Source organism: Chanodichthys erythropterus, chromosome 2 (genome assembly GCF_024489055.1).
Source record: "Chanodichthys erythropterus isolate Z2021 chromosome 2, ASM2448905v1, whole genome shotgun sequence".
In the NCBI taxonomy this organism is placed as follows: domain Eukaryota; kingdom Metazoa; phylum Chordata; class Actinopteri; order Cypriniformes; family Xenocyprididae; genus Chanodichthys; species Chanodichthys erythropterus.
The window spans coordinates 35,916,657-35,930,778 of NC_090222.1; the positions used below are offsets into that span (position 1 = coordinate 35,916,657).

Genomic DNA, 14,122 nt, shown 5'->3' on the forward strand with positions numbered 1-14,122 from the left:
ATTACAGAATGACCAAAACAGTGTGATGACCAAAAAATGTGATTCTGTTCAGATTAGCCTGTTCAGGTTTGCTCAGAAGTGTTTTGTGGTCTGCAGGGCTCCATTGGTCAGACTGGTCCAGCTGGTCCTCCAGGATTACCAGGAGAGGGCATACAAGGACCAAAGGTAACAGGAATCTGAGGAATATCAACAGGATACAGTATTCCTGAACACACAGTTGTAAAATACTGAACTGAAAATTCACATGCACTTTATTATGTTTTTTATAGGGTGATTCTGGATATCAGGGTAAACAGGGGCCAAGAGGGTCCCCTGGAGAGGGTCTGCCGGGACAGAAGGTGAGGAGACTCTTATAGCCACTGTCATGCATTCATATTTTGTAAGTTTGCATTAAAGGAATCCTTAAACCAAAATGAAAAATTTGTAATCATTTACTTACCCTCAGGTTGTTCCAAACTTGTATGACTTTTCTTCTGTCAAACACAAAATACTCTTTTCCCCAAACTCCAAATATCACACTTTTACATGCATTTTTTTAAAAAAGTGTCTATTTACACAAAGTGCAAATAGCGTCCCTTGTTGTTTATTTACGTTGTTTACACTAGCTCTACCCAGAAAGTTTAAAAAAAAAAACATGCATAATTCAACATCTTCAGTGGCACAGCAGTTGCGAGTAATGCTCGCAAACCTGGCTTTTAATGCGATTGATGCAGGTTCGAATCCCCCTTTTGCCAATAAAAATGAAAATAATGTTCTAAAAGTAAAAAAATAAACTGTGAACGAGTGTTTAATAATATTAAGGTGTAGGGAGGGTTTTTATTCTCCCAATAAGGCAGCATCAATTTAATAATTTTAATAAATATAATGATTTACACTCTATGATATTATTGCATCCTGTTAATGTACAAAAATACTGAGGTGCAACTAGTATCTGACAATATAAAGTATAGATAGCATCTAATTATTATTTACTCTATTGCAAATAACTGAATTTTATTTACACCATGTAAAACTATCACTATTTCCACCTAGTGTAAAATGCTGCTATTTTCACTTAGTTTAAATAGCCACTGCCTTGTGGTACATCAAGTCATGGTACATCAAGTCATGTTTAAAAAAGGGTGACCACAGATGTTAACTTCACCTTTGTGATAAACTGCTCTGTTTGTAGGGGGATCGTGGGTTACCAGGAGCACAAGGACGCAAAGGGGACAGAGGAAGCCCAGGAGAACCAGGATTTACAGGACCCCCGGTGAGAAGAACTGAGAAGGAAATTTAGATTAGTTGAAAAACTTCTCATGCTATACTTGGTTTTTAATCATTGAGCATTATGATAGTTGAGAACACTATAATCAACATCTCTATATTTAACTACATTTAACACATTGAACATTTCGTCTTGTTACAATTGCAGGGTATTTCAGGAAGAAAAGGAGATCCTGGTCTCATGGTATGTGCACAAATGAAAGAATTAATTTTCTGCTTTGTCATTAAATGTCCAAAACTTTTTTCCAAAAGTAATTTATTCCAATGTAAAAAGGTTTTGAATCTAAAGAAATTACAGTTTTAAACTGTGATATGTTATATTGCTGTTAATGGCCTCAAGTAATATTTTCTTGTAAAACATCCTCTAAAAATATATAAATACATAAAAAAAATAATAATACAAAATTTTACAGTGTGTATTTAATGTATAGAACATTTTAATATTGTGCATGGTACTCATGTCTACAAAGTGCTGGTCATACAATTAGAATACCATCAAAAAGTTGATTTATTTCACTAATTCCATTCAAAAAGTGAAACTTGTATATTATATTAATTCATTACACACAGACTGATATATTTCAAATGTTTATTTCTTTTAATTTTGATGATTATAACTAACAACTAAGGAAAATCCCAAATTCAGTATCTCAGAAAATTAGAATATTGTGAAAAGGTTCAATATTGAAGACACTTGGTGCCACACTCTAATCAGCTAATTAACTCCTGCAAAGGCCTTTAAATGGTCTCTCAGTCTAGTTCTGTAGGCTGCACAATAATGGGGAAGACTGCTGACTTGACAGTTGTCCAAAAGACGACCATTGACACCTTGCACAAGGAGGGCAAGACACAAAAGGTCATTGCAAAAGAGGCTGGCTGTTCACAGAGCTCTGTGTCCAAGCACATTAATAGAGAGGTGAAGGGAAGGAAAAGATGTGGTAGAAAAAGGTCTACAAGCAATACGGATAACCGCACCCTGGAGAGGATTGTGAAACAAAACCCATTCAAAAATGTGGGGAGATTCACAAAGAGTGTACTGCAGCTGGAGTCAGTGCTTAAAGAACCACTACGCACAGACATGGGTTTCAGCTGTCGCATTCCTTGTGTCAAGCCACTCTTGAACAACAGACAGCGTCAGAAGCGTCTCGCCTGGGCTACAGACAAAAAGGACTGGACTGCTGCTGAGTGGTCCAAAGTTTTTAAAGGTTTTTTAAAGTAAATTTTGCATTACTTCGGAAATCAGGGTCCCAGAGTCTGGAGGAAGAGAGGAGAGGCACACAATCCATGTTGCTTGAGGTCCAGTGTAAAGTTTCCACAGTCAGTGATGGTTTGGGGTGCCATGTCATCTGCTGGTGTTGGTCCACTGTGTTTTCTGAAGTCCAAGGTCAACGCAGCCTTATACCAGGAAGTTTTAAAGCACTTCATGCTTCCTGCTGCTGACCAACTTTATGGAGATGTGGATTTCATTTTCCAACAGGACTTGGCATCTGCACACAGTGCCAAAGCTACCAGTACCTGGCTTAAGGACCATGGTATCCCTGTTCTTAATTGGCCAGCAAACTTGCCTGATCTTAACCCCATAGAAAATCTATGGGGTATTGTGAAGAGGAAGATGCGATATGCCAGACCCAACAATGCAGAAGAGCTGAAGGCCACTATCAGAGCAACCTGGGCTCTCATAACACCTGAGCAGTGCCACAGACTGATCGACTCCATGCCACGCCGCATTGCTTTTCCTTAGTTGTTAGTTATAATCATCAAAATTAAAAGAAATAAACATTTGAAATATATCAGCAGTGCCGTTTCTAGGCATAGGCAAGCAAGGCGGTCGCCTAGGGCGCAAACAGCTGGGGGGCGCCAGTGAGAGCCCCCGCCCCTCCAAGATTTTTTATTTATTTATTGTATTATTATTATTATTATTATTACTAATATTATTATTTCGTACTTTTGCTATTTTGAGGCATTATGATTAGGCTAACGTTACTTGCGATTATCTGAGTGACAAGTCTCCTGGTGATAGGCTAGTGGATCGCATCGGGATGTTAAGTGAGCTCTCAGATTCAACCGCTGCTGTTAATAAGAGAATAGAGAAATGAGACGTAGAAGGCGGCAGGGAACGTCGTTATCCATGCTTACTGGATTAAGTGTTTTAGTTTCAGAAAGAGGATGAGAAAAAGAAAGCGAAATATGCAGGTATGTTACTAATTGATTAATTGTTCTGTTCTATACAAGTTGCTCCATCATCACGAGCAAAACATGACACTGCATATTAACACAGGACAGGTTTACCACGTCATGCTCATTTCAGCAACGGAATATTAATTTATAGCATAATAAAGTTGAATAAAAAAATCATTATCAGAGATGGCTGTTTAGTGTAAATTGACCAAGTGATAGTACCATAACTATGACAAGTTTGACAACCAGCGTGGACCTGCCAAACGAACATAGCTTCAACAGAAAAACAAACAAAAAATAAATAAATAAAAATTAGTTTACATGAATTCAGTGCATATCAAGAAATAACTTAAAAACATCAAATATATACATTTCTTCATGCTGTAATAGTGCAGTTGAAGTCACAGACAGACAGGCATTGTGATTTGGGTGTGTAGATCACGAGAATCTGTTTCTGCTGGAGAGTTTTATATTAATTCTACAAACAATCATAAGGTGCACTCAACACATTTTTGGAGAAACACAAGGCAGATGCTACTGTAGAAAGAGAAGCTAAAACAATTATAGAACATAAATGAGTGGTGTATTGTTATTCAACACATTTTTTAACTTTGGAGAAAAAAAAACATTCTTAAAAATATTTTATTTCTGTAGGCTACATGAACACCAAAATACCATCTTCATTAGATTGTATTTAGAGTTAAACTAATAACAGTTTCATGTAGTTTATTTTATTAACTATCATTTTTGTGAGTAGAATACAATTTTAACTAGCTTAAGAGTTTCAGTTTGCTCTGAAATATATGTTTAAAAATTTTTTTTCATCATCTTTTTTTCATGCATGGGTTCTTATAAATATTTTTGTAAATATATAACATGCAGAGAGCTAGTAGAATTGACTCACAAAAATGGGGGGGGGGAGGGATCTTAATAGGAATCTTGCCTAGGGTGCCAAAAAGTCTAGAAACGGCCCTGTATATCAGTCTGTGTGCAATGAATGAATATAATATACAAGTTTCACTTTTTGAATGGAATTAGTGAAATAAATCAACTTTTTGATGATATTCTAATTATATGACCAGCACCTGTATATATTTGAAATTAAGCTAAAATAACACTGTTAGATAAAACATAAATGAAAAAAATGTAAAAGAATATCTGCAAGCAGCAATTCAAGTTCAAGCACTTTAAGGCCTTTAAGCACATGCGTAAAAAGCTATTATGTTTTAATTAGAAAGCCTGTAAACATCTTGATCATAGACCACTTTTAGAGGGAAATTTTAACAATTACAATAAGGTTTCAGTGCTATGCACTTGAACCCTAAAAAAATTAACTCAGTAAAAAGATTTATGTATTTTGCAGAAAGAGGAAATAATCACTCTAATCAGATCTATTTGTGGTAAGTAATCAAATTGCAGATCTATTTCTAAATTTGAGTGCTTTGTGATGAATTACATCAAAACTGAAGTGGATGATTTATTCTGGATTCTCAGGTTGTGGCCGGAGATGCAGAGTAAAACCTCTTGAGCTGGTGTTTGTGATTGACAGCTCTGAGAGCGTCGGCCCGGAAAACTTTGAAGTCATTAAAGACTTTGTGAATACCTTGATCGACCGCGTGTCAGTCAGTCCAGAGGTGACGCGTGTAGGGGTCGTTCTCTACAGCCACATTAACCTGGTGGTAACAAGCATAGAAGACAGGTTAACTAGTGATGAAGTGAAAGAAGCTGTGCGCAGGATGCCCTATATTGGAGAGGGCACTTACACAGGAAGTGGCATCAGAAAGGCCAATGAGATCTTCCGCTCTGCTCGCCCTGGTGTGGAGAAAGTGGCGGTGGTTATTACGGATGGCCAGACGGATCATCGTGACACGGTGAAGCTGGCAGATGCGGTCAAAGAGGCTCATTCAGCCAATATCACCATGTTCGCTATAGGGGTGGTGAATCAAAGTGACCCGATCTATGATGATTTTAAGAAGGAGCTGAAGTCAATAGCATCCCTGCCCACTGAGGAGCATGTGTTTCCCATAGAAGACTTCAGAACGCTTCCTGGTATGTCACAATGCATTCATTTCACACAATTAAATGGATAGTTCACCCAAAAATAAAATGTACACTAATTCTGCCCACCAATGTCTAGTTGGGCCAGACCAAAAAAAAACTGTAAATTTTAACTTCTTACGAAAGAAAAACGGTAACCTCTGACAAGATCGACCAGAGTTTGAATCTGCCTTTTTCCAAACTCATTCTTCTCGCATTACATATAAGCTCAGAGTAGCCTCTTTTTAAAATAAAATGAAGAAAATATTAGTGTATATCATGTGGTGAATGTGATTTCAGTACAACATGTTCCTGGATCAACATCTTTGTTGTCCCTGGAACAACATTTCAATCAACCAATCAGTTTTGAGGGACAAGTTTATGTCAAGTTTAGGCTTACAGCCAGGGATGCTTCTACATCAGTGTTATTTGCCTATCTTTTACCTCTGATTTTAAAGGTAGGTATAGGATTAGGACTAAATTTTCAGATAGGAATGTTGTTCCAGGACCAACAACATGTTGATTCAGGAACATGACTTACTTGGCAAAATATATACATATAGTATACATATATCTGTGTGGTTGAGTAAATGCTGACAGATTTTTTTTTGTGAACAATCCCATTAAAGGGCTTTATATTTGTGTTTGTGTTTATCCAAAGCAACTTTGAGTTCCCTGGGAATCAAATCTTTGACCTCATCAGAGCTACAGGATCATCTACATTAATTAAATTCATGTTTTCTGTCTCTGTGTCTAGAAGTGGAAAGTAAATTGCTCCAAAAGCTCTGTGAGAACATTGATGGATCAATATTCAGCACTACCTTCAGCTCCAAGGTAGAGTGACACACACTTCAGTCAAAAAGGCCATTAGTTAAAAACTCATGATGCATCTAAAGCGCCATTTGATTAGTTAGCAGCATATTTGTTCTGAAAAATAGTGTTTGATGAGAAATAAAATGTTAACAAAAATGTCACACTGCAGGACATTTATTATGCTATTTATGTTTTTTTTTTATCATGTTATATTATTATTAAAATTTCAAAAATAGCAGAATTTTTAAATTAAACCATGAAAAAAGTACATAAACTTACATCAGTATGACATTTTATTATTTATTTATAATATTTTCTTATTATTATAATGCATGCCATTTTTATGACTTTATATCCATTTAGAGACAACATTTGGAATATATATATATATATATATATATATATATATATATATATATATATATATATATATCAAAACGGTTTGATTTTTGATGATCACTATTATTATCTAAGTACTCTTGTTATGAAGAGATATTAATATGACACTAAATCAATCAGCCAGATGACCTTGGAGAGTTTGGCGTGTTCCCCTACTATGATCCTAAATCAGATGACATGGACGTTATCAGCACCGTTACACCATATTTGGACAGAGATGAACTGAACCTCCTCCCAGATTTCCCTTTCAAGCCTTTGGACAGGCTGAATCAGGGCACATACAGGACTGCCCCAACACCCAGACCAACTGACCCGCCGCTGCTCGTACAGAATGATTTTACCGCAGGTAAACGCTCATACAGCTGTTCAAAAGTGATACAATATAAATAATAGCAATTCTGTAAACAAAAGAACTACCTTAATCTTTCTATTTTCTCTCTCTCTCAGAGGAGGGGTGCCTAGAGCCTCTGGATCCCGGTCCATGTCGAGAGTATGTTGTTAAATGGTATTTTGATCCTAAGGCCAATTCATGTGCTCAGTTCTGGTTTGGAGGTTGCAATGGCAACAAAAACCGATTTGATAGTGAAAAGACCTGCAGAAAATCCTGTGTGAAAATGTAAGTCTTATCATTAAAGCACTGAAACTGATACAAAACAGGAAAAAAAAAGAGAGAAAGAAATAAGTATTTAAAAATATTTTAACTTTTAATATTTAACGATGATAAAAAAAAAAGAACTTCCAAGTATTTAATTAATAAATCCATGTATTTGCATATATAATGGCCACAAAAATATTTGTCACAGTTAAAATGTCAACTGCATTATATAGCAAAATATCAAACAGTGTCTTTCATTTTAAAGAAATATAGAAGACATGGCTCAGAAAAATTAAAAGTAGTTTGATATGTTGTCATCTAATGCAGTGACATTCAGACATTATTTTGAGCAAACCAACAAAAAACTCTTTCTTCATGAACAAATATTCATACAGAAAAACAATCAGTAATCAGTCTTCTTCCATCAAATGTTCTCATGAATACTGGTTTTTGGTCACATTAAACATCTTTATGTTTTTTATTTTCATCTATTGTATTTGTAATGCGGTTTAAGTTCACTGGTGCTGTTTTGTTGAATAGTGTTGAATCTGTACCAAATGGTCGCAGGTGATGTGCAAAATACTCCAACATGTACATGTCTGCAGGTTTCACATAATGAAACGATATCGCAAAGTCTGCACAGCAGTCGATAAAAATCATTCATTTTTGACTAATCTTGGACAATGCAAAAAAGGTCATTATGCAGAAGTTAAACTTATTAACAATTCCTATAGAAATCCATTTTTGTTTTAAAACACATTTAACTATAGTGGGAATCTTATTAATATTTACAGTTAATTTTAAAACATTTTAGAGCATGAAAATGCTGTTCTATTATGATGCTGAATAAAGAGACCTTTTTTTCAGTAACTGTAACTGTAGTGGCAAACTGAAATTATACATTTAAAATAAAAAAATCTTTTTTAAAAATTATTCATATTAAAATAATCTTTGATTTTAATCTCATTAATCTCACAAAGTGTTTATGCTATATCTAAAAAACAAAATGACTTTTATTTTCTGCAATCTGTTTTCTATTGCAAGTCTATCTGTGTGTTTGTGTAGGTTTAAACTGAATTTAACAATAAATATTCAAAAATATGGTAAAAACCTATTTGCCTCGATTCTGATTTACAGTATCTGCAGTTCTTAATCAAGTTCCTGTATAACATAAATTCCTTAAAATGGCTAATACAAGTTTTGCTTTGTCACACTTTGAATGTGACTGCTCTTTATATGCAAATTTTATTGAAAATGACCCTGTTCACATATATCTAGTTCATTAAATGTCTTAGAGCTTGTTCACACAGAACACGTTTTTTGCTTTACAACACGCTGCAAAAGACACAAGCGCAATGATCATAAACATCTGTCTAGCACGTTTACATAGAAAAACAATGTAAAAGTAGCACATTGGAATGGAAAAACGTGCTCTGTGTGAATGGCCCCTTACACCAGACACAAACATCGAAACAGACACTGGAATGAATAATTCTCTCTGCTATCTCTGATATAATCAGCATGGACTTTTAAGATCATCTAACTGCGTGACATAAATTACGTTATGACAATTTCACATGCTTCTGCAATTTTTTGCGTTAAACAGTCAAATTATTTTAACGCATTAAGGATTTTGAATAAATCACATGCATTAAAGCGTTAACATTGACATCAACTTTTTAAAATGTGAAGTTTTATATTTCTCCATCTTTTTTTAATTTTATTATACTCTTCCTCACTAAAACTGTTAAGTACATTCTTGTATTTTTGTCTAACTTTAAAAATTGTTTTGCTTCAAATCAAAGTTACCTCATATCTTATTGGCTTGGTTCATGACTTATAATGCTTTAAGGAAGACTTTTTTTAAATCCCTATGGAAGAAATGAATGGAAGTAAATGACGCTGAAAAAGCTGTTGCACTCTATTGTCTTTTGTTGCGTCACACCCAGAGTTAGCAACAGTAACCATTAGGTTTAACTGTAGAATGACTCACAAATATTTTCAATGAAAAACTGCCAGCTGCTCTCACCTGTCTGGTTTTGTAGTAACTGTAGCCCCAGGTCTGTTTTCCATTCTTTGGGGGAATGAGGTGGTTTTCCGGTCTAAAAGGATTAAATGTTTCTCGTTTGTTTGGATCTCTTGAATCCCCGGCTTTCACTCCCATGGTCTCCATGCACCTTCCCAAGGCCATGTCCTCCACGGAGCTGAAATGCTTGCAGCGTCCTGTGCTGAAACCTTGCACAAATCTCCTGAGAGCCCCTCGGCTCAGAACGTATCCGGCTCCTCCGCTCATGTAACCCTGACATACGAAAGGCAGGAAACTTGTGGCCAAAATAAACAGGCTCTTCAGTGTCATGATGGGAAAGTAGGTATCTCAGGTTTTCAACCACCACAAATGTGTCATCATCTGCTTTGAGGAACCAGTCGGCGTGCTGGAGGTGGTGCGCATGGAGGTACTGAAAGGCACGGATGGTCTTCCAGTACAGCTGAGATCGGCCCTCGCTGACGTTGAGCCCCACGGTGGGGAAGTCGGAGCTCTGCGAGCTCATGTACAGCACCTGCTTACAGTGTTTAGCCCAGGTGGCACGAATGTGCTGGAGCTTTTTCTGCAGATTTTCAGGCCTGGTCATGACCCAACACAACACACGCACATGGGGGGACTGTGCCAGCTCATCTGGGAAATTCAAGCAGAAGTTTTAATTAATTTGATCAAAAGTGACAGCAAAGACTTTTACAAAATCTTACCATCCCCAAATTTTTGAATGGTAGTGTTGCTCATGATATTACACATATTTGATCCAAAGGCTTCTACTTACAGTAAATGCTTGAAATTTGCACAATTTTATTTTATTTTTTTACAAAATGAAAACAAACTATTTTTGTTTTCTTAAAGTTGCAGCATATAAGAAAAAACAAGTTAATAAAGTTAATAGAAATGTCCAGTATATCCAGACCTGTATTGTAATTACAAAGCAAATATGACTCGAAATATGAGTTACAAGACGTAAGTGATAAGGAACATACCATTCTTTTTTCCAGGCATGACTTTTGGCTTGAGAGGAAAGAGTATGTGGAGATGCAAGTGCTCTGGCAAGAGGGTCAAATCTAACTCTTCTGAGTTGCTGAACAAAGAGAAAACCGATGAGCCCCCCAAAAATGTATCCATCCATCATAAATATAATCTATACAACTCCAGGGGGTTAATAAAGGCCTTCTAAAGTGAAGCAATGGGTTTTTGTTAGAAAAATATCCATATTTAAAACTTTATAATCTAAAATAACTAGCTTCCACCAGAAGCATCCATTTATGAAAACACATTTCAATTACAGTACAACATTCTAACTGAAATGGAACATCATAAGTTTGGAACACTTTACATAGGCAGCAACTTGCATGAAAAGCTTAATACTTTTAGACTTAACTTTTAACTTCTCGGCATTTGTCTCGGCAAGGTACAATATTTTAGAAAACAGCAGAATCATACTTCCTACATTTGTCTCTGCATTGAGAGTAACTTTGATGCCTTAAAATGCTGCCTACATATTGCATGTCAACTTTTATCCATACTATTTTTATACTCAACAAGTAGAATTGAAAAAAAGTACATTTAATCATAACAAAAATAAATACTGTATGTTCAACAAAAATATATTACTGAAGTAAGTAGTATGTAAATATTTGACAAAATAAATTGTTGTATTTGCAAATTGCTCATTGTTACATTTGCGCTGTATAGGCAAAAGTTGTGTTTGGAAAGTCTGCCCTTACAGCACCTGTTAGCACAGACTAGATGTTTCATACTTCACATTTTCTTTGGTTTGCACAAAAACAAAGTCTCATCTAAAAAAAATTACATAGCAACATCTTAAAACAATTGAATCTTTCTCAGATTTGAAATACATGGTGAGACTTGTGTCTATAGCTGCAATGAGTTTCTAGACTCTAAAGGTTTCCTTCTGAGAAATGTGCCCAACACAGATTCCCAATAACGTGCACTGAGTTCGGTTGTTTAGCAAAAGTACAGCAAAACCGATTTGGTGAATTCCATTTCACAGCCTGTGAAAGTAAGATGAGGAGAGATTGACTTATAAAACATATACAAAAACTGCAAACATACTGTTAAAATCAAATTATTTCAATACTTCAGACACTTTTAAGGAGGGGTGGAACAAACAAATTTCTATACATGTGATCAGGGCCGTGCACAGACATTTTTGGGGGCAGGGGCTCTAGTGGAAAAAAGGGTACTTCTCATAATTATTTATTTTAAAAAAATAATGAACCCTTAAATATATTAAGACAACTCTGACTTCCCTTACACTCACGCAGTTGTTTTATACTCCACAGATTTCTACAAAATAATTAATTCACATATAGAGACCATGGTCTTCTTTAGTATCACTAGGTTTATCACAAGAGAAGTCAACACCAACTATTTTCAAGTAGCTATATATATATATATATATATATGTATAGAATAAATGGGCATTAGAATAAATGACTGGACCAAGGAGAGAGACATCGTTTCACCAATAATTTGTTTATTTTGCACAAATCAATAAATCGTTTTAATTTTTGGTGTTATTGGAATACTTCTTTCATGAAGTGGACAATTTTAAGATTTTACAATTTTACAAATTTAAGGTCCATTTTGGCTGCCATGTCTTTTACTCTAATGGAAAGAAAACTTAACTCCAACCCTACGCATTTAGATGGAGTTTGTTTTAAGCCTACTACCCTCCGTCTGTTTGCATTTGTGGATTTCTTCTAAATTAACCAAAACAAGCTAATCTGCATATTTAAACACATCAAGATTTTTTTTTCCTGAACAGTTAATACATTATATATTATAACAAATACCTGCAGAGGACGCCAAAATCCTGCTGAATTTTGTTATTAGACAGCACAGCAAGATCAAATCCACGATCAAAGCCAACCATGATTAAAAATATATTATTAGTTAAATAATAATATTCGCCCACTTCTTTGTGATAGAAATGCTACAGCCACTGTAATTTCTTCAACAAGAATATGTGGACATCAAACATGCAAAGACAGACTGAGGATTTAAACTTTTATTGATGTATTATCCTGTGTAAGCGTAGATTTAAGAATAGCATTACGTAGCTGATGCTGTATTATGATTTTTAAATAGTTTTAATAAACCATGCATCCTTAGAAAACTGTCTAATAATGTGGTTCATGGATGTGCGTCCATGGAATGCTCCTTTTCTGATACTGACAGCCCAACCGATATCTTTACCATGGTTCAAAACGCAATGCATAGCACACTAAAATAAGTGAAATTATAATATGACATAAATTTCATTAGTATCAAATCAGGCAGATGTGTTGATTGTGGTCAAACTATTAATGCAGCGTTAAATGTATAAATAAGCCAACTTCAGGTTTGTGCACATAGGCTAGCCTACCTGAAAAAAAAATGCATGGGATGCATCCATCTAGGGCTTTTTTTCTTTTTCGCTTCTCATCGCCAGACAGCAGTTGCATTTTCGTGGGAATAGTTGTCACAAGTTTTCAGCCAGCAGCAAACACGAGGTTAAGTCGGGCGTGGCGTCCGGGCATGAATGGTGTGTCGCGGAGTGAGGGCATCTGAACTCGACAAAGCTGACCTGATATAGTATTTTTTTTTATTTGTTTTCTACAGTAAATATATTTGTTTGACAGGGAAGCTGTGCGCAAACAGGAATATATATTCATTTATTAAAAAAAACAAAAAACAAAAAAAGCACCCCAGAAAAAAGGGCACTTTCTCTTGAGGAAGAAAAAGGGCATGTCCGTTCTCTGTTGTGTTTATGGTGTGTTAATGTGTTATGTTGTTTTATATTCCAGTATTACTATTAAAGTCTATTGTTTGTGGATCTCTGTGAACGCTTCATCTCTCCAGCACATACACCCATAACAGAATAACGGACCTAACCGCTGGAGATCCACCTAACAAGATGAGCTCATTTGCTGTCTCCCAGCCTCCTACTCCTCCCGTGCCTCCCACTCCTATGTCGGCGGTGGATTGTCTCATCAGGCTCTTACAGTTTGGAAGTTTGCTGGAGAGGTATGTGGAGGAGTTTGTTGAGTTGGCTTATCTGACGAATTGGTCAGACGCTCGTTTAAACGCCCTGTTTCGGGGCGGACTGGACGAGAGCACTATCCGTTTTGAAGAACCTGACGATTGTTTCCTTAACCGATACTATTTAATTTTGTATTTAAATGGCTCCAAATTCATTGTCGAAGAGGTTCAGGATTCTAAGTGCATATCTCGTCCAGTCCCCCCGGAAACAAGGGTGGCGTGGCCAGTTCGTCAGCCTCCATCTTCCTCCACATACCCCTCCAGTGAACTGTTCTCTTGTGTCCTGCTGGACCCACAAACCTCCACTGAGTCTAGAGGTCAAAAGAAAAGGAGGAAGAGGGCCAAGCAATCTCCAGTCTCCTGCGAGCCAGTTTCTCCAGTCTCGCCAAGTACGCTCCAGCCTCCCATTAGCAGCCAAAGACGCCAGCCATTAAGGAAGCCTGGTTAATAGACTTCTGGACCGAAGCTACTCCAAATCTCAGACTATGCTCCAGCCCTCACTGAATCCACTCCATGGTTCGACGAGCCAGCCGCTCCAGTCTCAGCAGCCGACGAGCCAGCCGCTCCATTCTCCGACGAGCCAGCTCCATGCCTCGCCAAGCCTGCTCCAGTAGCCCACGTACCCACTCTGTTCCTCAAACTTTTTATATTTCTTAATGCCCCCTTAATGATTTTTTTTTTGGGGGGGGGGGGGCTAATACCCGGGGGTGGGAAGAATGTGGGCGGGGTTTCAGTGACGCCTGACC

At 36.6% G+C, this 14,122-nt stretch overlaps 1 protein-coding gene and 1 pseudogene across 1 annotated transcript in view; one reads left to right on the forward strand and one right to left on the reverse strand.

The window, feature by feature from the left end:
* Positions 1-7,313, forward strand: part of LOC137037148 (collagen alpha-1(XXVIII) chain-like) — a 39,802-nt gene extending 32,489 nt beyond the window's left edge. The window contains exons 26-34 of the mRNA XM_067410970.1: positions 97-165; positions 270-338; positions 1,172-1,252; positions 1,415-1,450; positions 4,808-4,844; positions 4,939-5,493; positions 6,239-6,315; positions 6,814-7,039; positions 7,141-7,313. Coding sequence (XP_067267071.1) covers positions 97-165; positions 270-338; positions 1,172-1,252; positions 1,415-1,450; positions 4,808-4,844; positions 4,939-5,493; positions 6,239-6,315; positions 6,814-7,039; positions 7,141-7,313 — 1,323 coding nt within the window. The remainder of the gene's footprint in view (positions 1-96; positions 166-269; positions 339-1,171; positions 1,253-1,414; positions 1,451-4,807; positions 4,845-4,938; positions 5,494-6,238; positions 6,316-6,813; positions 7,040-7,140) is intronic.
* Positions 7,314-7,322: 9 nt separating this feature from the next.
* Positions 7,323-9,948, reverse strand: LOC137029625 (glycoprotein-N-acetylgalactosamine 3-beta-galactosyltransferase 1-like; annotated as a pseudogene).
* Positions 9,949-14,122: the final 4,174 nt, after the last annotated feature.